At 38.8% G+C, this 24045-nt stretch overlaps 1 protein-coding gene across 2 annotated transcripts in view; it reads left to right on the forward strand.

Annotated features, from left to right (window-relative positions):
- Positions 1-24045, forward strand: part of HECTD4 (HECT domain E3 ubiquitin protein ligase 4) — a 5422508-nt gene that overhangs the window by 4031625 nt on the left and 1366838 nt on the right. For both annotated transcript variants that reach the window (XM_044068422.1, XM_044068423.1), the window contains exons 46-47: positions 10864-11025; positions 11687-11835. In XM_044068422.1, coding sequence (XP_043924357.1) covers positions 10864-11025; positions 11687-11835 — 311 coding nt within the window. The remainder of the gene's footprint in view (positions 1-10863; positions 11026-11686; positions 11836-24045) is intronic.

Consider the following 24045-nt stretch of genomic DNA (forward strand, 5'->3'; position numbering starts at 1 on the left):
TTACAGTACAAGACTAAGGTCCCAATCCAAGTAAAATGCAAGCAAAAATGCAGTAAAAATGTAATAAATAAGGTTCAGATCCTGCAACAGTTCACAATTATCTCACTATTTTGTGGTTTATACTACAAAACTAAGCCCCCCCAGACCTAGAAAAATGCAGATAGTAAAAAGCAGTATAAACGGAATAAATGAAGCTCAGATCCTGTAGCAACTCCAAATTCTCTTCACTGCGGTGAGAGGGGTACTACAAGTCTAAAGTCCAAGACCAAGTTAAAAATGCAAACAGTTGACTTTTGTTTAAAACAAGGAAAATGCAGAAAAGAACATTACACAGTTCAGATTAACACACAGAATATTGCAGTGTGCAATATGCAACAGAGGCTTATTCAAGCTTTAAGAGTCTAATAGGGAGCGCCTTATCAGTTTGAGCTATTAGCGTCCAGTAAAAATAGCACTGGGAGGGGCTTGTAAACTCTGATTTTATAGTAGGGGCAGGCAGCTAAAAAGACGCAAGTTTAAAAACACAGCACGAGCTGAACAGGTGGGTGGGAAAAATACCAAAATCATTGCAGTCGGACAGCGGTTTTAAACTCGAGTTCTTGTAGATGAAGAGGAATGTAAGTTAATACCTTAAACAAGAAAACTGTTTCTAAGCTCTTCCAGCTAATTAGCTAGAACTAATTCCTATTCAGTCAATGAATACAAAATGAAGGCTTGCTAACTGACCCTAGCTAACAATTTTTTTCATCAAGAAGAAAAAAGTATATGCAGTAAAAAAGTTTAAAATACAACAAACTGTAATACAATACCAAAATCAAAATGTAATGGAAATATCAAATCCTTAAATGTAGAAAATATAAAAATCCATGCAGTGAAACCGAAGTTTTAAACTCCGAGTACTTTTAGCTGAAGAGGAATGTAGGTTAATACCTTAAATAAGAAAACTGTTTCTCAGCTCCTTCTCCCGCTGATTAACTAGAACTAATTCATATTCAGTCAATGAATGCAAAAGGAATGTTTGTTAACTGATCCCAAATAACAACTTGTAAGACTTCAAGGAAAAACAATTACAGTAAAATAAAGTGTAAAATACAACAAACTGTAATGTAATACGAGAATACAAAAGTAATGAAAATATCCAAACCTTAAATGTAGAAAATCCAAAAATCAGTGCAGTCAAACAGCATTTTTAAACTCAGAGCTCTTGTTGCTCTTAGGAACTCTATTCACTGCACTGGACCTGTTGAGGCCTTGTCTTATTTTGCAGTCTTTGACTGTGCTTTGTTTTCATTCTTAATTGTCCCTTTCTCTAAATAGCTTTGGTTAATCAGTCTGTTACAGCAGGGCAAACTCGATCTGAAGAACTGTTAGGGTGGAGGGGCATTATGGGAAGGGGAAGGAACCTGAGCCTTGGATCCAAAGTCTGTAGTTGCCAGCATCAGATCCAGTTGGATCTGAATTACCTGTAAGTTGAGATGGACAGAAGACGACAACATAGATCTAGCATTATGCTAAGTACATAACTTAAATTTCACTACATGGAAAAAACTGATTTTCTCTCTGCTCTGACATCTGCAAGATGCGTATCTGTGTTGCAAGCTCTCTTGGTGAGTAAACTGTGTCTGGTTTACTTTTTTGATAGGGTATCAGTAAGAATAAGTATCTTGTTCATGCCCAAGGTTGTTTCAGAGTTTCTTTGAGTCAGGCCATCAGTCTTCCAGTGTTCTATTGTAACCCTCAGAACCATGGAGAAAGGATTCCTCATACTCTGGACATGCATAGGTACAACAGGTGCTGCCTTGACAAAATCATTTCCTTTGGAAAACTAGTTAACTCTTTCTTTCTTATGTTTGGACTAAGAAGGGACAGCCTGTTTCAAACAGATGACTTCTATTTGGTTGTCCTTGGCTATTGCCTTTTGATATACTTTCCATGATAAACCAGTTAAGGCAATATTGAGGCACACTCTCTTCTTGGACTCTAAAAGCTTTATAGACATAGCTATTATGATTCTCTGTATATACCTGTACAGTGCATTACATACTGGATTATTTTGTCTTGAACCAGGACTGACTTTGCTAGGATCATTCTCCTGAGATTCCTGGATCCATATCCTTCTTCCTCCCAGGTTGGATAGGCTTTGGTAATCAACCTATGCAGCCTAGAGGCTACTACAGCAGTGGGAGTGATGAACATAGTACAGTTGTGTAAGCTGTAGTTACCCATAACAGTAGATGTTCGAATTCCTCACTGATGCAGAAGCCGCACCCACCCACCATTCTTCTTAATCTATAGAGTTGTTGTTGAGAAATAGCTTGATGTTTTTATTTTTGTTTAGTTCAGAATGAGTATACTACTACTTAACTTTAGACAAGAAAGTCCTGAAGATTTTCTACTCTGACTGCTACTTTTCTCTCCTCAGGGCTGACCAAATCAGCAGTCAGAGTGGAGTTGTGGGAGGAAGCCAGAGCTTTTGAAAGCTGGACAGTTGTTGCGTCTTGGGCAAGACACATGCAGTATGGCCTAACTGCTACTGTAGCAGTGAGGAATTCAAATATCTGCTAATGTCCTTTCTTATCACTGTTACAGTATTCATAACATGTTGCAGTTTTCATAACATGTGGGATCTTCTGCCAAGGAAAGCCCAACATCCGGCCAGTATACCAAAACCTTTACATCCTCTTAGCGTTGTACGTTGGATGTATATTCCCCGCACAGGCATAGGGTAAAAGATGTACATATGCTTCAAATTCAGAGCTTCTTTACCGCCATTCTGAACTCCACAGTTTAACTTTGGTCTGAACTCCCTTTACTGACCTGGCTTCTTCTTCTGAGCCAGTTATAGACAAGTGCCTCATTGGGGTTCCTTTCTTTTCTTCCTTCCTTTCCTTGTGTACTTAAAGTGCATGTAATCCAGGAAGGGAGAATGTCAGTGTGGGAGGCAGATTCCACCATAAAGACTGTCATGGGAACTGTTTAGTCTGCCTAAGTGCTTCACACAGTCATACCCAGTGTACCATTTGTCAAGCTTTTGTTCCCAAAATACTTTGCAGTAGTCAGTCCTCTTTATCTATTTATCTTGATAACCAACATCTTGGAGTTCTAACCCAGGGTACCATGGCCGAATCCATGATCCAGGGTACCATGGCAGAATCCACCCACCCCAAGCCATCTCTTAAAAAGAAGACCAAAAAGTGTAGGGTTTACACTGCTGCTGTCCAGTCTCTGCCAGATAACGCTCTCTTTTTTGAGGTGAGTGAAAATCCTGAAGACCATCCAGTGCCAAGACAAGTTTCGTCTACTGCAACCCTGTTAGAGGCCAGCACGACCAGCTTTTCACTTGTCCTCTGAGGCAATGCAAGCATCCACCATAGATGTTGAGGGGGAACCATGGCTGATCATTTCTTAAGGGTCTTGAGGGATTCCTCAGATTCTGGTTAAGAAAGAGGTCTCTGGTACCTTATTGAGTCTAGACATGGTTCAGAGCCTCCTAGGTTGGTCAAAGCTGATGTCCGACTAAAAAGGAAGCAGAAAACTAAGCACATTCCTCCTGTTGCTAAGGATCCTCAGAGGGAATGGCAGGATTTTACCTAGGGCATGCTTAATGCCCTAATGGTCTTAACTCATTGCTTTCTACAAGAGTATAGTCATCAGAAAAGGAGTTCCTGTGTATCCTGTAAGAGTGTACTTGTCTTTACAGGAGATTTCCATGTACTCCTGAAACAAGTGTACTAGTCACTGTTTTCAAAGTCTGATAGCTGAAGTCCTGGTAAGGGTACACACACATAAGTCTAAGGCTACAAAAAGGTGTCTGCAGTCTGACATGATTAAGCATGCCAGTGAATGGTTAGCATGGGATAATGCAGAGCTGGGGTTAAGGAGTGTTTACAAAATGTTAGGAAAAAATAGGGCATTTCCACATTTACATTAATAATGCAAAAACAGAGTGCGATACTTTTGTGTTTGGAGGGGTATATTCAAGCAGTGGGTGTTAGTAAAAAAATGACGTTAAAACATGGAGGGTAATGTGAAGGCATGCTGAGATATAAATGCTCTTTTGGTAAAGCAGTTATAACTATTACCAATATTTTCATAGCTGCATGTAAACAAATGGTGTCTTATACAAAACATTGAAGCACACAGCGTTGCCACTGGTACTTACCATCTAACACAAATGGTTTTGTAGTTTAATACTGTTTTGAAGTATTGTGACGTTATTGTATGCATAATTTGTATAGATGCAGCAGTATTGCAAAATAGTAGTATGTTACAATCTCCTCTTGCCATACATCCTAGGAAAGCTCATGAACAGATGAGCAATTCCCTCTGTAATATATGGGATCTATCTTGCATATGTATAGGGATATGACCTTTTGTTTGACCAGACCATTAGTATTTTTGGCTAACACTATACAGTTTTTATTTCATAAATATTCAATATAAAATCAGCATCTACAAACAGACAGACCTTTGATACTGACACTAGTGTATAACCCGTTGGCTATCAAAGAAATATATTTTACTTGTTTTTGTAACTGACACCATTTATCAGATATTATAAGTACAGTGAAATATGTTTTCAGTAGAGGGTTTTGGAGAGAAGCTCTTAAGAAGCAAGTAGTTTCCTGGCTTAGAAGATTTCAGGAAGCAAATGTGTTAATTAGCCTCCTGCTATTCAGGGTTAAATGAGTTAAGACCACCTCATGGGGTATCTGTTCCTGCTTCTCCTTGGTCCTGTACTCCAGCCAAAAGAACTGATTCTTCAGATGAAGAGGTGGATTCAGGAAAGGAATCACTGGCCTACTCCTCACAAATTACCTGTGGGTCTGAAGAAGAGGCTTCCTTGAGTCCTGACTCTGCCTTGAGGAATTGTCCTTTGGGGACACAGTAGTTCACACGATGGAGTATTTTAAATGGGATGGCTCACAAGTTTCTGATATTCAGAAAAGGTATTGTGAGCTGTTGCAGATGGAATCTCCTAAACCTTCTTGCTAGTGACTCCCTTTTGGCCCAGACAGCATTTGGTTTTCTGTTCTCTGTCACTTATGCACGGGCAATCATCACAAGTTGCCTCACCAGATGGATCTCCTTACACAGGACAAAGGGTGTCTCATTCACCTCTTCTTGTCCAGTCTTCAGGTGAGACTTTGGGTGATAGGATTTTGATCCCATTTAGGCACCAGTTTCCTGAGGGCATGCTTAGGGTTCTACAGGAGGCCAGGGAACCCACTACCAGAAAATCCTATATGGCTAAATGGAAAAGATGTTGGTGTCTCAAGCATCACCAGAATCTCTTGTCTCTGGGGGTCCCTAGATCCTTTCTTACTTGTGTGAACTGCTCCATGCCACCTTAGTATGTTCTTCTGTTAAAGTTCACTTGCCAGCAATGTCTCCTTGTCTACCCTTGAACCCATCATTGGCTTCTTGTTTTGAGGTCATACAATTCCCTAAAAGTGTCCTTTATATCAGGCCTCCAAGAGAACCTATTCCTCCCTCTTGGTACTTTAATTTTGTCCTTGAAAAGCTGACTTGGGTTCCATTTGACCCTGCATCCTTCTGTTCTTTGCAGTACTGTACATGGAAGAATGTTTTGTTGGTTTCCCTTACTTTAGCCAGTAGAGTTTCTGAATTTCAGACTGTGATGTCGATTTCTGCCTTTTTGATTTTTCATAGGGACAGGGTGTCTCTCTTTGCTAATCCTTTTTTATGCCCAAGGTAGTCAGTGAGTTGTCTCTTAATCATTTCCTCCAGGCTCATTCCTTTTATCCTTATCCACACTCTGCTAGTGAGAAGGATCTTTAGACCTTGTATCTCCATAGACAGCTCAGATACTATTTGACAAAGACTATCCCCAAATCTGAGCAGTTTTTTTTTTTTCTTTTCATTCCAGGACATTGAAACTCTAAGCAAACCAACTCCTCCTGGATTTCTAAGCCCATTTCTTTTTGTTGTTCTTTTCATGGAAAATAATTTTTTCTGCTTCAGATTGAGATTAGTCTACAAGGGCATTGGCTTCTTCTGTAGCTTTTTTCAAGGGCTTGGGTACTAGATCCATCATTGAAGCTGCCACTTTGTTCTCTGTCCACACATTTACTAAACATTAGTAGTTAGGTGTAATTTCTAGAGCCATGGCAGGATTTTCCAGGGCTGTCCTTCATGGATTTGAGGGAGGGATGGATGTTGGGCTGTCCTCGACATGAGGTATTACATATTATGAATACTGCAACATATTATGAATGCTGCAGTAGTGAAAAGGAGGACATCATCTGTTACAGTAAGATTTTGCATAACTGTACTTTATGGATAAATGCAGCTTACACAACTGTACTTTTTACGTGATGTTATACTGCTTTATTTTGAGGCTCATGAAGGTAGAGCAAGTAAGTTAGCCTTTATCTGTAGGTTACTTAACTGAGCCATTCATTTTAATGGGAGTAGTGATATTGTAATGGCCCTTTCAAAACCCATGCTATGCAGGATTTAATAGAGATGGGCTTATAAAAAACTAGTATTAGATAATTGGCTACATATGCCATTCAGGTGGTTTTATTAGTTTGGAATGATGGCTTTGTGCCTGTAATAGGTTGCATCTCTTTGTTTAACATGTTTGAGGATACTGGTATGGGATTTTTCCAAGAATCTGGAATAGGTTCATAGGTAGGTACTAGGCTATCGGCCCAAGGGCCTATGCAAGCCTAGCCAACGAGGTTCCCTGGCTTACGCCACCCAAGAAAGTTATTTTCCTGTGCCACTGACGAGCAGAGACACAGAAGTGATTCCCGGGGTGTATTTCCTATTTCCCATCCACTCATCAAGATTTTTCTTGAAGAGTGCTAATGAAAAACTTTGCTTGACATAGATGGGTAGCCTGTTCCAGAGTATGGGAAGTCTCTGGGATAGGAATCTATCCCTCCAGCATGTCCTGTTTATTGTGGTGACAAGGTTTAGGTCCCTAGAGCGTGTAGCTCGGAGGGATTGGAATTTCTTTAGGTGTAGCATGTCCAACAGCTCTGGGTTTGACATAGCTTTATATGTTAGGCAGAGATCACCTCTGAGTAGGCGATATGCTACGGAGTAAAGCTGGAGTTTTTTGAGGCGGTCAGTGTAGGGCATTTGTTTGAGTCCAGTAATCTTCTTTGTGAGGTACTTCTGTGGCCTTTCCAGGTGCTGCAGATGTCTTGTGAGGTACATTCCAAAAGGGACGTTGTACTCTAATGGGTCTAATGAGTGATGAGTAGAGGGTAACGATGACCTCTTTTTTTCCTGGACGAGAACCCTTTTATGATGAGGTGTGACACGTAGAAGGACTTCCTGACTACTGTGGCGATGTGACTATCAAAGGAGAGACTACTTGTCCACCTGGGTCCCAAGGTCTCTTATCACGCATTCGGTGTTAAGTAGATTGCTGCCTATGTGGTAGTTCATGGGTACAGAGTTTTTACCAAAGGGGATGACACTGCACTTTTTGGCATTGAGCTTGAGGCCATGGCTCTGACACCAGGCATCTGTCTCAGAGAGGCCCTTCTGTAGGATGTTCACATCATTTCGGGACTTGACTATGGCTCCTAGTTTGCAGTCATCTGTGAACTTCGTTAGCCAGAGGCCTTCTGTGTTAGCCTGTACTTCAGAGAAGTAGATACCAAACAGGAGCGGCCCCAGGACGGAACCCTGTGGTACTCAACTTGTCAGTGGTTTGAGGTCAGATTTGGAGTCTGCAACTTTTACAGTGTGGGTTCTGTCATTGAGCCAGTTGGCAACCCATCTTGTGACTTAGGGATTTATGCCTAGTTTATTGAGTTTAGCTATAATTCCAGAATGGGGGATGGTGTTGAAAGCCTTGGCAAGGTCAAGATAGGCTGTGTGAACCACTTTACCCTCATCTACGGCTTTGGTGACTGCCTCAAAGAAGTCGATCAGGTTCAGGAGGCATGATCTGCCTTTCACAAACCCGAACTGGGTGGGATCCAGAGTTTGGAGGTTACCAATTTCTTTGTTTATGAGTTCCATGATGATACGTTCCATGGCTTTGCAGACCAGGCTCATCAGGCTAATAGGTCTATAGTTCCCGGGATCAGTGGTGGCTCCCCCTTTGTGGAGTGGGATAACTGTTGCTGTGCGCCATTCAGTGGGCACAAAGCCTGATGCGAGGCTATTATTGAACATGGTGCTTAAGTGGGAAGCCAGTTCATTCTGAAGTTCGTGTAAAACGCATCCTGGGATGTTGCCCGGTTCCATGGATGCTGTGTTTTTGGCTTTAGAGAATGCAGCTTTCACCTGCGTAGTTGTGATTATAGGGACTCTGCATTCTTCCTGTATAGATATGGGCCCTTTAGGGGGTGAGAGAGGGGTAAAGTTAGCACTAAATCTATCTGCCAGGATGTTGGCAATATCAGTTGGTTCTGTAATTTTCATGCCTTTGTGCTGTAATTCAGAGCAGATCTGGGTGTTGCCATTGAGATTCTTGACATAGCTATAGAATGCTTTGTGGTTGTCCTTAGAATTACTGGCAATTTTATTTTTGTAGCTAGCTTTGGAGGATCTTATAAGGGATCTCAGCTTCTTACTGAGGCTGACCAGGGAGCTCCTCCACTCATGGGATTTTACTCTCTTTTGCAACAGTTTCTTCCTTCTGTTGTACAGTTTGTTTATGGCAGGGGACCACCAGATTGGCTTCCTTTTTTTGGAGGATAGCGTCTTGGTTCTGTTTGGGATAGCACGATCCATGCACTCATGTAGGTGCTTATAGAGCGCATTTGTGTAGGATTCAGCAGTTGTAACTGTATTGTCCATCTGCATGGGTGTCATGAAGTTCAATACTTCTGTCTTAAGAAGCATGAAGTTGGCTTTGGAGAAATTTCTTATTGTGGTTTCCTTAATGGGGGGTGGGATGTGGATATCGAGGGTGATTAGCTTATGGTCGGATCGGACCAACGAGGAGTTGACTTCAGGTGTGGAACACCGGTCACTCATATTGGTAATGACTAGGTCTAGGATATTGTTGCCCCTGGTGGGGGTGTGGATAAGTTGATCTAGGGCATTGGAGTTTATGAATTCCAGAAAGCGTTGTGCTAAGGAGTTAGTACATGAGTAGTTTTCCCAGTTAATGGTGGGGTAGTTGAAGTCGCCCATTATTAGGGTGTTTGGTTGAACCCTAATATTTTCCAGTACATCAAGAAAAGAGGAGTGGGAATCCTGGGGAATGGTGGGGGACCTGTAGCAAGCTACAGTTTGGATTGCAGTTTTGCCAAGAGTTAGTTGCACTTGGATAACCTCGGATGCATTATGCTGAGCAACTAGCCTGGAGGTGTGGATATCCTTAATGAATATGGACACACCCCCACCTTTGGTGTTTCGGTCCAGGTTAGATGGCCAAAAAGTGTGGTATGAGTTATAGCCTGGTAGTGCAGGGGTGCTCTCTGGAGCCTTGAACCAGGTCTCAGTCAGGTTTGGATAAAGAAAAGTTGACATTATGAGAAGTGGAGACAACTGTAAAGTATGGAAGAGGATTTAAGAAATGTAAGTACCAGTGTATCATAATCTTTAGCAGTTTTGTCACTGATTTTGCTGAGCAGATTAGCAACATCTCCTGGCATCTGGTTTAGGAAATGAAAAATATGTTGTGAAAGAAAAATACAAGTAAATCACCAAAATTTAAAGAGGAAAGATGCTGACGAGTTAAAAGAGATCAGAGAATTGGTTGTTGAAATGCAGTTAGTATAATAACATGATTATCATAATATTTATGTTTTGTAAGCACACATTTAAGAATTATAACAGTCACATTGTCAAGTATAATTTTATATATTTTCCTAAAAAAATGTTGTTGCTTGTCCCTCCTGATCATCAATCTTCCCTCTTATTACTGATTTTGTTCCCTGTAACATTTCAAGTGCTGGTGTGGGGCAAGATTTTTAGCCTATTCATTCTCCCTAGCACTGGAGATGCTGGGGCAAGAACCAACCATCGAGGAGGTCACCATTCAGGCATCCATAAAGACTGAATTTTTTTTGCCTCCCATTCCCTACAGTGTCCCCTGCTGAGATCTCTGCACCCCTTTCTCACAGTGACAGCCTCTATGAGGCCTTAGAAGCTTCTGTACAGAGTCGCAGTAATGTTTGCTAGTGAGTCACCATGCAGGGTTGGTGAAACAGTGTGCCTCTTTCTTACCTGCTACTTTGTTCACCTCAAGCTTCTGTCTGCTAGTGCAACACAACTTACTAAAGCTGCCATCCCTCCCCACATTGACCATTCATTCCGAGTTGCAGTCAGACCTTTATACTGCATGACATAGGTGGCAAGTATAGTTTCATTTGTGACCAGAAAGACTCATTCTTTTGATGTTTTAAGAAATAGAGTTTTGAAATAGAAGTTATGCTTAACATACATGGCATTTATAAAAATTCTTTAGTTTTGTTTCTGCAGTTAAAACAACATTGTTTCCTTATATTTAGTGTTGGAAAGAAATTTGTACTAGAGCAACATAGTGTTGTTTTTTTTTCCTAAACGCATATTCATATTTGAAGAGGCAAAATATGTCTCTCTTGCTGTATGGGAAATATTGGACCTCATTATAGAGATGATGGTGGTAATGGTGGTGTGTGATGATAATGAAAGGTTGCTGGGATTTGCACTTGCATTACAAAATTTAGTTTGTGAGTTCACATTCTGTAGATAAGAACATGTCAAACATTGAGCATGCCATTACTTGCTGAGGAGGATACTGAGCCATGGTTTGAAGTAAGGTTCCGTTTAGTGGATAATGACCCTCATACCCAGAATAGGACATGAAGTTAACTTAGCTTATCTGTTGCAGACTGAATTATTTTAAATCCTAACTAAAATTGTATTCTTAATTTTTTTTAGCCAAAAGAGATCACTTGGTGTCCTTTTCGAGTTTTCCCTCCTGTCCGGGCATGCATGTTCTCATCTCATCTTACTGCTGTAACATTCCTGGCCGATCCTAGTGCTGGAGGAGGCTTGCCACGTGGTACCTTTATCTATGCAACTTCCTCAATTCCTGTACAAGTAAGTATTGCATTTTTTCCCATTGTATATGTTAAATTAACATTTCATCTGAGTTTGAATAATTGTTGAGGAGTAATTGGGGTCCCTATTAATCTGACGAAACTTTAGCTTGTCGAACTACAAAAGATCGGCAGCTAAAGATTGAAACGTCCAAACCGTGATCAGCTAAGCTTGGTTGTTACACAAAACAAAAACCTTTCAACCTGAATTAAGTGAGGGGCTTTGCCCCCACACCCCCCTAACTAAATATACTAACTCCGAGATCGCTTCACATCAGGGAAAGGGCAAATTCCCGTTAATGGCCAAACTAATTCTTTCCCTGAGAAAAAATTTGCTTAGCTGGCCATTTGCGGTTTGGCTCTTTCTATCTTTAGCTGTCGATCTTTTGCAGTTCGACAAGCTAAAGTTTCATCAAATTAATAGGGACCCAGTAATTGCCAGTCTGCAGGCATAATTTTCCATCTCCAGGTAATATCTTATTTACAATTTAATTAAAATTGGATTATGTTAACATAATCTTACCATTTTACAAAATCTACACTGTAGCCTGAAAATATTCATCTTATTTGTTCCTGAACTTTCCATTATTTAGATTAAAATGGCTTTAAGTTAATTTTCAGTTCTCTCTTTATTTTAACTTTTCTTTCGTATTTGTTTCTAGGCTCCGTCATTTTACTGGGAGATAGAAATTGTCTCCTATGGAGACACAGATGATGACAGTGGACCTGTTGTCTCTTTTGGATTTGCTACTGAAGCAGAAAAACGGGATGGAGCTTGGACAAATCCTGTTGGTACCTGCCTTTTTCATAAGTATGTATCAGAAGTTTGGTTTGCTTAAAAATAATATTTCTTCATAAGTCATGTAAAATGTGGTTACTTGATTTGTTGTGGAAAATGGAGCAGGGCTAATAATTGATTTCCCTTGTATTGGTCTTGGTTACATCACCCATGGAAACAGATATATATGAGAATTACCAGAAATGCATATTTTTCATCTTTAATCTAAAAAGACAAATAATGCATGTACATAGTTCCCATATCTCTTTTTTTCTGAATTGAAGATATTTTAGGAAATGTGAGAACAAATTAAAGGTACCTGTACATTAATACCACCAATAATTGAGTACATCACAAACATTTTTATTTAATGCATTTGTTTGTTACGTTTTCTCCCTTGATGCAAAGAATAGCAAGGCTACATACTTTTCATTAAACATGTTTCAAGAGCATTGCAGTATCAGTGTTAATCATTAGATGTGCTATTAGAACATTGTTTAATTATAGATTAATGAGGCTGTGTAATATTTGCAAGAGGGTAAAAACATTATAGTAAGCCTGGTATTCATAGTGCTTACTTCAAGGGGCCTTCTACAGAAGGCGGCATTTAGGATTTATCTTTCTGAGGGCACTGTTATGCTTAAATGCATGCATGCTTTGCTGCCAGACTTCATAATGAAATTTGCTGTTATTTGGTGGGGGGGCTTTGATCCAAACCCACACTTTCAGGTTCTTTTCTCTCTCTTGAACAATTCATATCTCAGTCCTGGTACATAAACATTAGGACAGTTCTCTTTAATTAGTATGTTACCAAACAATGGACAAAGTTTAAAACAACATATATGGGTAACAGCATAAAACACATGCATAACTTTCACATACTGCTGCTGTATACTTTCTTGAATAGGTAGAACTTGCAGGATTTTGTAAATTATTCCTCAGTGTTACATGCTTATAGCCAGAGAGGTGGAGATTTACACAGGACAAGAGCACAATAGACAAAAGCAAGCTTAGTCGAGGTCTCGTACAGCATCTTAAGCATCACTAGCAGATCTTCTCTGACTAATTGAAGCTGATAAACTAGGTATTTGGGTACCAGAAACTCTTTCATGTAGGCAGGACACAAATTGCGAAGGTAGAGTTCCATGTCTGATAACTGCAGAAGAACTGTAGGTAAACCGTATACATTCAGTTGTCCCAGTCATCACCTTAGCAGAAGAATACTGGATGTATTGGAGGCAGTTGATATTAATGTCATGTAGGCTGAAATAAATGACAGTGCATTCATTTTAGTGGGTAGAGGCCATACCCGTGAATTACAAAAGCAATATCAACACAGTCAGATATCTGAAATTGGTTCTTGATCTGAGAAATGTTCCTAAAATGATGAGTATTTCACCAAAGCTGTCATCTGAGCCTTCATTACTGGCCTTTTGTCCATGAACATGCCTGTATGACAAGTCAGAGGAATGGACTTTTAACTTCTTGCCTCTTTAATAAATTTAAGGAGAAAAAGTATGAAGTAAATGAAGGCCAGATAATAACATACACAACTTTAGCCTCTCTCTTGGCTGGCCATTAATTGACTGAGATTATTGCAATCCAAGATAGGTTCCAGGTAGTTCTCAAGAATGATAGAGATGTTCTTCTGAGAGGAGGATAAGGTATAAATGGATATCGATAGTGTAACAATTGCATTGGTTAGCTATTCCTTCAAGTTATGTTTGCCAGTAGAAACATACTTACCCAGAATAACAGCAGTACTAAATTAGGCAAGTAACTCCCCAACACAGTGAGCAACTATGTGCTCATGAAAAAAAAATTGCTGGAAGGGGAACAGTGTAAAAAAAGACTGCAATGGGTTCACGTCTATTTATTTAGTGTATTCTCAACGATATCAGATGCTTGACTTCCGAGATGGCTGCATATTGAGTACCAGCTTAATTTTAGCTTGCCCAATGTAAAAACAGAAACTTAGAAGAAAAAATCAGCAGATTTATATTTCTAGGTAAATTTCAGTAACTGCCTAGTAAGTGTGCTGCCTAGATGCCAGGAACAAAGAAATACAGAGGACTTGAAAGGAAATCCGCTGCAAAAGGTGAGGAAAAAACACTGACTGAGACATGTATTGCAATTGTTCTGCAAAAAACAGTGCAAGCTCCAGACTTAACTTCCAGTAACCTAGAGGAAGGTATAAAATAACTGTAAGACCTGATTAAAATAAACACAACACTGAATAAGTACATCAACTCATACAACAAAAGGCTGGAAAAAGTGGAAGAAGCTTTAAACGGATATCCAGGTGAGGTGATAAAACTGCAAAAATCAGAGGTTGAAATGAGGAAAACGCTGGCTGAATATGAGACGGCTCAAGAAGAGATGTTTCAAAAAACAATAGAATTAGAGGACAGAGCAAGTAGGAAAAACCTGAGGTTTTCTGCTGTACTAGAGAAGTTGGAAAGAACAGACTATATTCATTTTATGAAGGCACAAATAAGCAACTCAACCGGTATTCCACAGCAGGAGTTGTTAACTGAAAGGGCACATCAAGAGTATGCTTCAAACCTGGCTATGAGAAAGCAACCTAGACCTTTAATAGTGAAGATCCTACCAGCAGAAAGAGTAGATTCTGACAAAACTGTGGCAGAAAAACTAAGTACTAAAACTGGGAGACAGCAGAGTGTTTCTGGAGAATGATTACTTGTTGTACACCAGGCAAAAGAGGAATAAATTTATTCCACTGTTCAGGGAATGTCGAGAATTAGCATGAGATTCAAATTGCTGTACCCAGCTTTCTTCAAAATATTCTTCCCTGGAGGGACAAAATTATTTTTTGATTAAGTACGTACTAAGGGGGAAATACAAGTTTGTCCAACAAAAAGTGAGATGTGAAACAGAAGGAGATTCTGCTTCTTTTTCTTCTGGTAATAAAGACCACAGAGAGACTGTGCCAGTGAAGCCTTTTTCCATTGTTTCAATTGAAAATGCTGGAGAGAGGGAAGGGAGCATGAGAGTTGACTAGAAGAATCATGAGTATGTTGGAAATGAAGTGGAGACAAGATCTGGGAGATGGAGGTGAACAGGAATAAAACCAGTAACTTGGAAATTGACAAATATGGGATTACAAAGCAACATATGTCCAAAAAACAGAAGAGGCTCAACATGACCAATTAAAATAATAAAAATCTTTAATACTGCAGCAAGTAAGCGCTTTCACGTTTCAAGAACGCTTCATCAGACTTAAATAACTGCCATAAAATCAGCCTATTTAAATACTATTCAAAAAACACATCCACCAATCAGGAATGTGAATTAATTAATATAATACTAAATCAGCATTCATTAAAGAAAAACACTTATAAATATATTACATCTCTATAAAATTATTACAACACATATGAAATATGTCATATAAAATACATTTTAAAACTAATATCACACTTGTGTTTTCTGTGTTATATTAAGAACTCAATGTATATATGAACGTGCTGCCAAAAAAGGCTTAAGTGTCACACGTTCATTCAAACCATGCCCTTTGTGTCCTTGTAACCTTAAGATCCATTTATTTTCCTTTTCATCAGTGTAATTTTTGATGTTACCTAGCCTATTAGATTTCCTTATTAATTCTAACACTGTGAAACTAAATTTGTGTGATGTACTACTTTGTTAGTGTACATAAAGCAACATATGTATTTGTGAAACATGACAGAGCAAGAAAATCTGGAAATATTGGACTCTTGGACTTTGTTAAACATGTAGAGGACTCTAAATCATATGCCCTACTTCATGTCATTAATGTTGGGGAAAATACGTAGGAGGGGGGGAAGAGGAGGGAGAAAGTAAACTGTAAGTAAAACAAATAAAAACTTTTTTAACAGTACTGTTTAGTGTATACTTTTCTTTGCATGTTCTAAAGTAGTTTTCTCAGTTGTTTTTGTTCAGTTTTAAGAAATGTAGGCACTGCAGTGGAAAAAATCTGGTTAAAAGAGCACACCAAAAGAAAAATTAATGTGCTTTTTTCTCATTCTTGCACGGTGGAATGACTGGATTAAGGCCCTTAACTTGACGTGGTAACAAGTTTTAAGTGAAATCAAATAAATAAAAAAAGAATATTGAATATTACAAAGCTTTTTTCTAGCAAATAAATGTGTGCTTGGTAGCAGTTCTTTATCTGGTTCTCATGTCTCCGTGGAGACAATCTGCTAAATACAAATTAGCTACAATCTGATGAAGAGTAATTGACTAGGAGACAGTTATCTGAAAGCATTCAGGCATTTTTCCACCTGGGAGAGCTATAAAGATAGTTTAGTAGAAGCACAGGCTGCACCATGCATCTTAGTATGGATAACCTTTCTTTTAGTTGACTCAAGCCTATGAGCATGATTAGCAATTTGGGACATTTGTTCCTATTAGGAGGGTAAACCTTCAACATTTGAAGATGTGTATAGTTTTGTGTATTAGTATTACATTAGTAGGTTTTAGAGGGGGTATTGGGGGTGTGTTTGTTTTTAGTTTGAGGGCTTTCAATAAAATAAGTTTTGTAAGATGTAATGGTTTACCTCCATAATGTCGATGCCCACAATGGCAAATCCACTTCTGCTAACTCTGAACTCCACCTTCACAAAACCTCGAATGCTGATATTCTGAATTGCAAAATCTTGCCCCCTTTTTGACCCATGTTAGCACTTGTGTGTTGCAGTCGAAAATGTCAGCTTTTGATGGTTTGGGGGCTTTCTGAGATTTTGGCGGTACAGGTTTCATGGAAATGGTTTGACATTTTGCACATTTGCCGTTATGACCTTTGACATTATTGAGCTAAACTGATGCGACATAGGCTGAAAATGATATGACAAAAAACAACTGTATAAAAGTTCAACCTGCTAGACAGTGTATGCATGTAACAACAAAAGCTTGAACTAGATGTTTAACAAAACGGCTGTTATATATAAAAGGTAAAAATAACTTTTTAATACAGTGATGCTTTCTGTAATGTTTTTAAATGTCAGTGGTCGCCCAGATAAATACATAAAATAAAGAGTAGTGAACTATATTAAAAAATGTAGAGTGCAAATAGTTATGCTACAGGAGATGCACTTGGAAAGAAGTGAACATATGAATTTGATAAAGAAAGGTTTTCAGGATGGTTATTCAGTGGAATACCTGGGACAAAATGGAAAGAGGAGTACTTATTACAAGAGGAGCTTCAGTAGTGATGGAAGAGGCTAAAAAAGACAATAATGGTAGATTTGTAGGACTAAGGGACTACTGGCAAGGGAGGAGGGTTACATTGACATGTATTTATATTCCACCTAAAACTGCTATAATTGAGCTTAAAAACTTCTTGGAGAACGGATCAGCTTTCAGCAAGGAATATTACTTATAGCTGGGGACTGGAATTTGATTTGTAGCAGTGAAGATGTGTCTGGGGGGCTGAGAAGGGAAAGTGTAACAAAGAAGAGTAGACTTTTGAAGATATTTATGAAGATATTTGGCATGGAAGATGTGAATTCAGTACTAGGAGTTCAGAGTGAATTTACATGTTAGTCCCCAAGATATAAAAATTGGGCAAGGCTAGACAGAATTTACATTTCATAGGAACGTGTGCATTTAATTGAAGCATCATGATACGGACCCAATAATTGTTTCAGATCATGCGTCAGTAATAACTAAAATAAAAACACAGGATAATGACATAAAAATGAGACAATGGTGCTTTCCCACATATCTCTTGAAAAGAGAGGAATTTAAGGAAAAGGTAGTGGAAATTATTCAGGAGCTATTAGAGAAGGTAGAGATTTCATCTGAAAATATAGCTAGGGAGTGGGATAAAATTAAAGTGGAGTTTAAAAATAAGGTGGAAATAAAATAAAGGGAGATATGGTAAGAAGTAACAAGAATTATTTAGTGCGACTGACAAATGTTAAAATATTGCTGAATGGGGTAATGTCAGAGAACAAGAGGAGGAGCAACTGCAGATTGCTAAACAGCAAATAAGGGATTACCTTGATAATATGCATGAGTTTAGAAAGACTGTTGTTAAACAACTGTTTTTTGATAACTCTAGAGCACAAAAACCTTTAGGACAACGGCTCAGGCAACACCAAGTAGAAAGGGCTGTCACCAAGCTTAGGGAGCCTATAACAAGGAAGGTAACAAGGGGTCTTGTAGAGGTATTAGAAATGTTTCAGATATTATGTGAAAGTCTATATAAGCAAAGATATGTAGAAATCAAGAAAAGGTACAAATGGAAATGTTTATAGAAGAATTAAATATATCAAGGTTAGAGGTAGATGAGGCTCAGTTACTAACAGGATAGGAGGAGATGAGATAAAAATGGTGACGTATTTCCAGTCTACAGTAAAGTCTCCAGGAATATTTTTGTCTCCCTTCTTTTAACTATCAGAACTGCTACTAACCTGCACTCCTTCAAAACCTCTATAAAAGAATACTTCAACAATGCTTGGATTTGCTCCTTTTTGAGCCCAGGCTGAGGTACTCTTACACAGTTTTCTACCTCTACTGTGTCCCGTACTACTAACTTAACCTACCTTCCCTTCCTCTAAACATACTCCCCTGAGGTTACACTTATACCTTTTCCACATCTATTTCTACTATCCCGTATATCACACCCTATCCTTCTCTATTCGTACTTTTCTACGCCTTCACCAATATAATCTGTTACCATATCTCATGATTCTAGAATATTAATAATTGTTATGATAATCAGTTATGTAATTTTTTTTATTTAACATTTGTTGACCGGGAAAGTCCGACTAGGTTCCACAGATCCTGTTTTCAGCGAAGGCCTGGGGAGAAATGCTCCAGAAGCATGTCTTTAGAATGTGGGAGGAAACCGGAGTACCCGGAGGAAACCCACATGAACGCAGGGAGAACATGCAAACTCCACACAGAAGGCACCCCAGCTGAGAATCGAACCAGAGAGCCTCTTGCTGTGAGGCAACAGCATTAACCGCTGCACCACTGTGCCGCACGGCATTGCTGCATCTTCCAATTTTCAGGATTTCCATATAATTTATGCGTGAACACTATGATTTTATTATGTTTAAGTTCTCATTCTGATAAACTAATGTGCTGTTTTCATATTTGTACTTGAATGTTATGACCTTGTTATGTCTGTCTAGTTTTTCATTCAGTTAACCATATGTATTTGGAGTTTTTATCCCCAGGCCTCCACTGAAAATGGGGACCTCATGACCCAGTCAAATTTTCCTGGTAAACACATGCCAAATAAATAAATAGATAGACAGTATTTCTGTGTAAGTTTGGAAGCTAGGAGGGAAAAACTAATAAAGATCTAGTAGGTTTTGTTTAACAGTATTTTAAGAGGAGGTGAAGTACCAACATCCTGGAAGAAAGCGGTGGTAACTTTAATACCTTAAGAGGGTAAAGGTCCATTTGATCCAGCTTCATACAGGGCCATTTTAATAGAAAACCATGATTTTAAAGTGTTATGTCTATAATGGCGAAAAGAATGGCAGAAGTGATGCCAAAATCGATAGATATGGATCAGTGTGGTATGTGGAGGGGAGGTAATCATTTGACAACATTAACAAAACCTTGATGATCCAAAGGGAAGCAGAATGTAAGAAAATACCACTGTTGTTGTTGGGTCTTGATGCAGAGAAAGCATTTGACAGAGTAAGCTGGGACATTATGAGCAGGGCAATGGAAGTGTTTGCATTTCCTGGTAAAATTATAAGGTTGATTAAGGGGATGTACAATGGATCAGAGGTGAAAATTAAAGTGGGTGGGGTCCTCTCTGATAATTTCTGCTGGAGCAGAGGAAGCAGGCAGCAGTGTCCTCTTACCCCTTTGTCATTTGCATTATATTTAAAACCATTGGCAAAGAAAGTAAGGGACTTGGAAATTCAAGGACATAATTGGTATGGCAGTCAAGAAAAGCTGTCTCTGTTTGCAGATAGTATTATTTTATACCTGACATAACCAGAAAAGGACAATACATTGTTGGGGAACATTTTGAGACAGTTTCTTATCTTTTCCGGATACAAAATTAATGAAGCTAAAACAAAGGCAATAGCAGTAAATTATGTACCCACACAGAATTGGTTCAACAATGTCCATTTTTATGGGGAGATTATAAAATTAACTATTTAGGAGTATGGATTAAAAGTGATTCTGGTGTGGCAACTGTGAGGACATTTGGGAAGAGACTAGACAAAGATAATACAAAAGCTGAGAAATTGGAAGCTCTGGATATGGTTATGAATATGGATAGTAAGATAAAAGCAGTTAAAATGTTTGTCCCTTTAGTCTTATACATGTCAGGCATATTCTTATCAACCAGAGGAAAAGTTGTGGGTAGCAGTTAATAAAGAGCTGAAGGATTTTATCTTGGAGGAAGATGGCAAGAGTAAAGTGGGATAAGATGATTCTTCCACTAGAATGATGCAGATTGGGGTTATCCGATGTGAAGGAGTATTTCAGAGCTACACAGTTAAAGCTTCTGTACATAGCACTAATGAAGGAAAAAAGCCCTTAGACTAATAATACTGGTGACAAAATACTAAAATAAAAAATAATAAACCACAACAAAATATTTGAGCGCTTTCGCTCTTCTACTTCAAGAACTTCATCAGAAAAAAAGAGTAGCTGTCCTCCTCTTCACTGTTGCAGTATTCGCTCCCTCCTTCCCACTCAGCTGTAGTCTTTTTTTTTTTGTTTTTTGTTTTGTTTTGTTTTCCTTCTGAATGCACATGTTCCTCCTTCTTCCTTGGAATGTTGTTCCTCCTGGGACTATTCATTTCTTTGGTATGTCTGTCCATACGTCAACTTTATGCCTTACGCTTTGAGCTGGGAGCATACTCATGACAAATGATGTCTGTAAATCCTAAGGCTTTAGTATTCTGGATGGACGTTGGGCTACGCTTGGCAGGGAGTCTGTTTGGTAAAGAATACTGCAAAAGTGAATAGAAGGACGTCTGCCATCATGGATAAGATTTTACACAAGTGTACTTTATTCACCATATTTTGAAACATTTTTCTCACTTGATAGACAAATTTGCCACCGTTTGAGAACCTAACCAAAACTTTACATTTTGTTGATAACTTGACCTTTATATTGCAGTTTGGGATTAATATCTTTACCATAGCATTAGATGTTCATAGATAGGTCACTTTAATAGAAGAGCTTTCCTCTCTCCTTTCCACTAGATTATATATATAGTTTACTGTACTGTGTTGTTATTGTTCTACCCATTGATGTTTTTCTCATTATTTTGTAATATATTCCTCCTTCCTCTCAGGCCAGTAGGTGTCTACACTTATCCCTAGGGACTAAAGTATTCTTCTTGTGATCTTGAATATAGTGTAGCATAGCATGGTAGATATCACCAAATGGTACAAGTGACCCATAAGGTTATAAAACTGTTGGAATGAATTTGTTTTAAATAAAATACTGTTGCATTGAGTAGAAATGTTTTTATACTATAGTGAGTATGTTTTTTTAAGAGCAGAGAAAAACCTTTGTTGTGTTAACTAGAGCAGGTTTATTTAATGAAATGCTAAAACTGTGTAAAAGGAGGGCTGAGGAAAGCCACTGCAGAGTGCTCTTTGACTGTCTTGGAAGGGCATTTGATGTCTGGACCAACCACTCTGAAAGAGAGAAAGAATGAATGAGTATGTATGCTTTTGGTGGTTATGAGTGAATCACAGTTGACTGAAAATCTTTTATGACACCAACAATATCTTAAAAACATATTCACCCCACCACCTTACCCATCCTTGCTAAGCCTAACTCTGCCTCTGCCCCTTCTCCTAACTCCAGTCCTACACACTACCTAACAAAATAAACTTATCTAAGTAGTTTTTGCTCCGTTTTGTCTCTACAGCGGTCAGGCATATTTTGGTCTACCAGAGGAGAAGTTGTGAATGGTATTTTTGGGGGGATTTTGTTTGGGAGGGGAGGATGGTGGGAGTCTGATGGAATGAGTTGGTCCTCCCAGTAGAGTAGGGAGGTTTGGGATTGCCTGGTTTGAGGTTATGTTTTGGAGTTGCATGGTTGAGCGTTTGTGTACGGCACAAGTGGAAAACTACAGTTCAGGGTGGAGTGGATGGTAATGAAGCAGAGAAGTTCACAAAGTGGGGAAGGAATGAGATTTTGGATGCAGATCCTTAAGGAGAGGAGAATATGAACAGTCATACAGAATTTTGTATTCATAGAGTGGCACAGGATATACCAAGAGCTAGGCCAGTGCAGAACTGGTCGGGATAGATTCTACCAATGGAGATGGCTACATTTGAAGGCATATGGAGTGGACAAGAAGGCGCTGAAATTTGCTGGAGGAGAGTGGCAGAGGAATCAAGGTACTGAGAACAGGTGGTTGTACAGGAATGGGTGGTGGAATGGGGAGAGACCAAAAAGACATTTGGATTGCTGGCTAATGATTGCCTTTCCCTAACAGGGACTGATGTCAGAGTATAGACAAAGAGAAAGTGATAGGGAATCTTAAATGAAAGACCTGCACTGGTTGAGGTTTTACTTGAATCTAGAACATAAGCTACTGTTAAAAAAGAGATAATTAGCAGGGCATATAAAATGTTGCATTACAGCTATAGGAGTCATTCAGAAGAGGTCAGAAAAGTGAGAAGAGAGATTAGACATGAAGTTCACAAATAAACAATGGGAAGACATATGCATGGTACCCAAATATGCATCAAAATTTAGAAGAGTTAGGATTTTTGTCTGGATGTGTTTGCATAGATACTTTTATACCCCAAGCAGGCTCCAAAGAATTATTCCTCAGGTAGATGGCAAATGGGGTTTTCTGCTGTCTCTCCTCTGGCAGCTGCCGTCCTGGATACTTTCACTGAAGCTTTCCAGGCCCTTGATTCTCAACTTCTTGCCCCTATGAAACCTGAAAGTCTCTATAAATTCTTGAGGCTCAACAGTTTTTATATGAAAGCCCTTCCACTGATCCTGCTGTTGTTTCCTGTAGTCACTGGTAAACCATCAAAGTTGCTGGCTTCTTCTAAGCTTTTACCTTCTGGTAAGGGCAGCTGTATTGTGAACAAGTATATTAGAAAAGTATATTTGTTTATATATTTATTTGGCACTTGTTTACTGGGATGATCTGACTGGGTCTGAAAGAGCCCATTTTCAGCGGAGGCCTGGGGAGAAAAGCTCCAGTTACAGAGGAGATGTCCAAACTTTGTACAAATAACAAAAAATTATACAGAAACATGGTAATTACGTGAGTTCCAAGAAGTAAGTACATTGCTACAAATAACAAAAATTATACAGAAACATGGCATTTACAAGAGTAATTACACAAGTTCAAGGAAGTATTTTTATTTTACATTTGTTAACCGGGTAGAGTCTGGCTGGGCAAGTAGCCCATTTTGAGCGGAGACCTGAGGAGAAAATCTCCATAACACTAGTACAAAAAAAGATCACAAAAAAATTTTTAAAAAGATTTGCAAACAATATACAAAAAAGTTTAACAATTGCCAACAGTCAGTTTACAAAAAGGGAATGTAAAACAGAAAAAACATATTTCCTAAGTCTTACTACAGACACTAATATGAAACTCATTAGCTATATAACTGAAATAAACCATTGTGGTATTTTCATTTGGTAGATGTGAGATAAGGAGAAGATGGCAGAAAAGAAACAATTAATGTCATGAGAAGCTAGCCAGGAGTATTACAGGAGCATAGCCATTGTTGAGTAAGGTATTCCTTTTGGAGTTGTTTGAAGCTATGACCGTCTGTGTTTTTTAGGATGTTCTGGGGTAATAGGTTCTACTGTTTGGCTACTTTGAAGGAGAAGAGAGAGTCACCAAAAGTAATTATGACTTAGATCATCTGATAATCTTATACTTAAAGTAACTAAGGGTCTTGGGGTTGGTATTTAGTTGACTAGGTTGGAGAGTGCAGGGCACTTTTCAGGTTTGTGGATAATGGAGTGGGTATTGGTGAGCTGATTGACCAATAACAGATTGGGAAATTCAGGCCAGTATAGTTTTTGAAGAGCAAGGCAATGATGGAAATACCTCTCAACCTGTAAACATCAAAAATCTGGACAAAGGCACGTGAAAAATGGGTACAAATCTGTACACAGATTAACATAAAATGTGCATACATAATTATGTTACCCCGCCCACTCTTATGGAATTGTGGGATACCAACACACACACAAACACAGACACACTAAGGACTTTCACATTGTTGAATGCGTTGAGGCGAGTTTAAACCTTGGAATTT

The sequence above is a fragment of the Protopterus annectens genome, chromosome 4.part0 (genome assembly GCF_019279795.1).
Source record: "Protopterus annectens isolate FY-2018-M chromosome 4.part0, PAN1.0, whole genome shotgun sequence".
Taxonomy (NCBI): Eukaryota; Metazoa; Chordata; order Ceratodontiformes; family Protopteridae; genus Protopterus; species Protopterus annectens.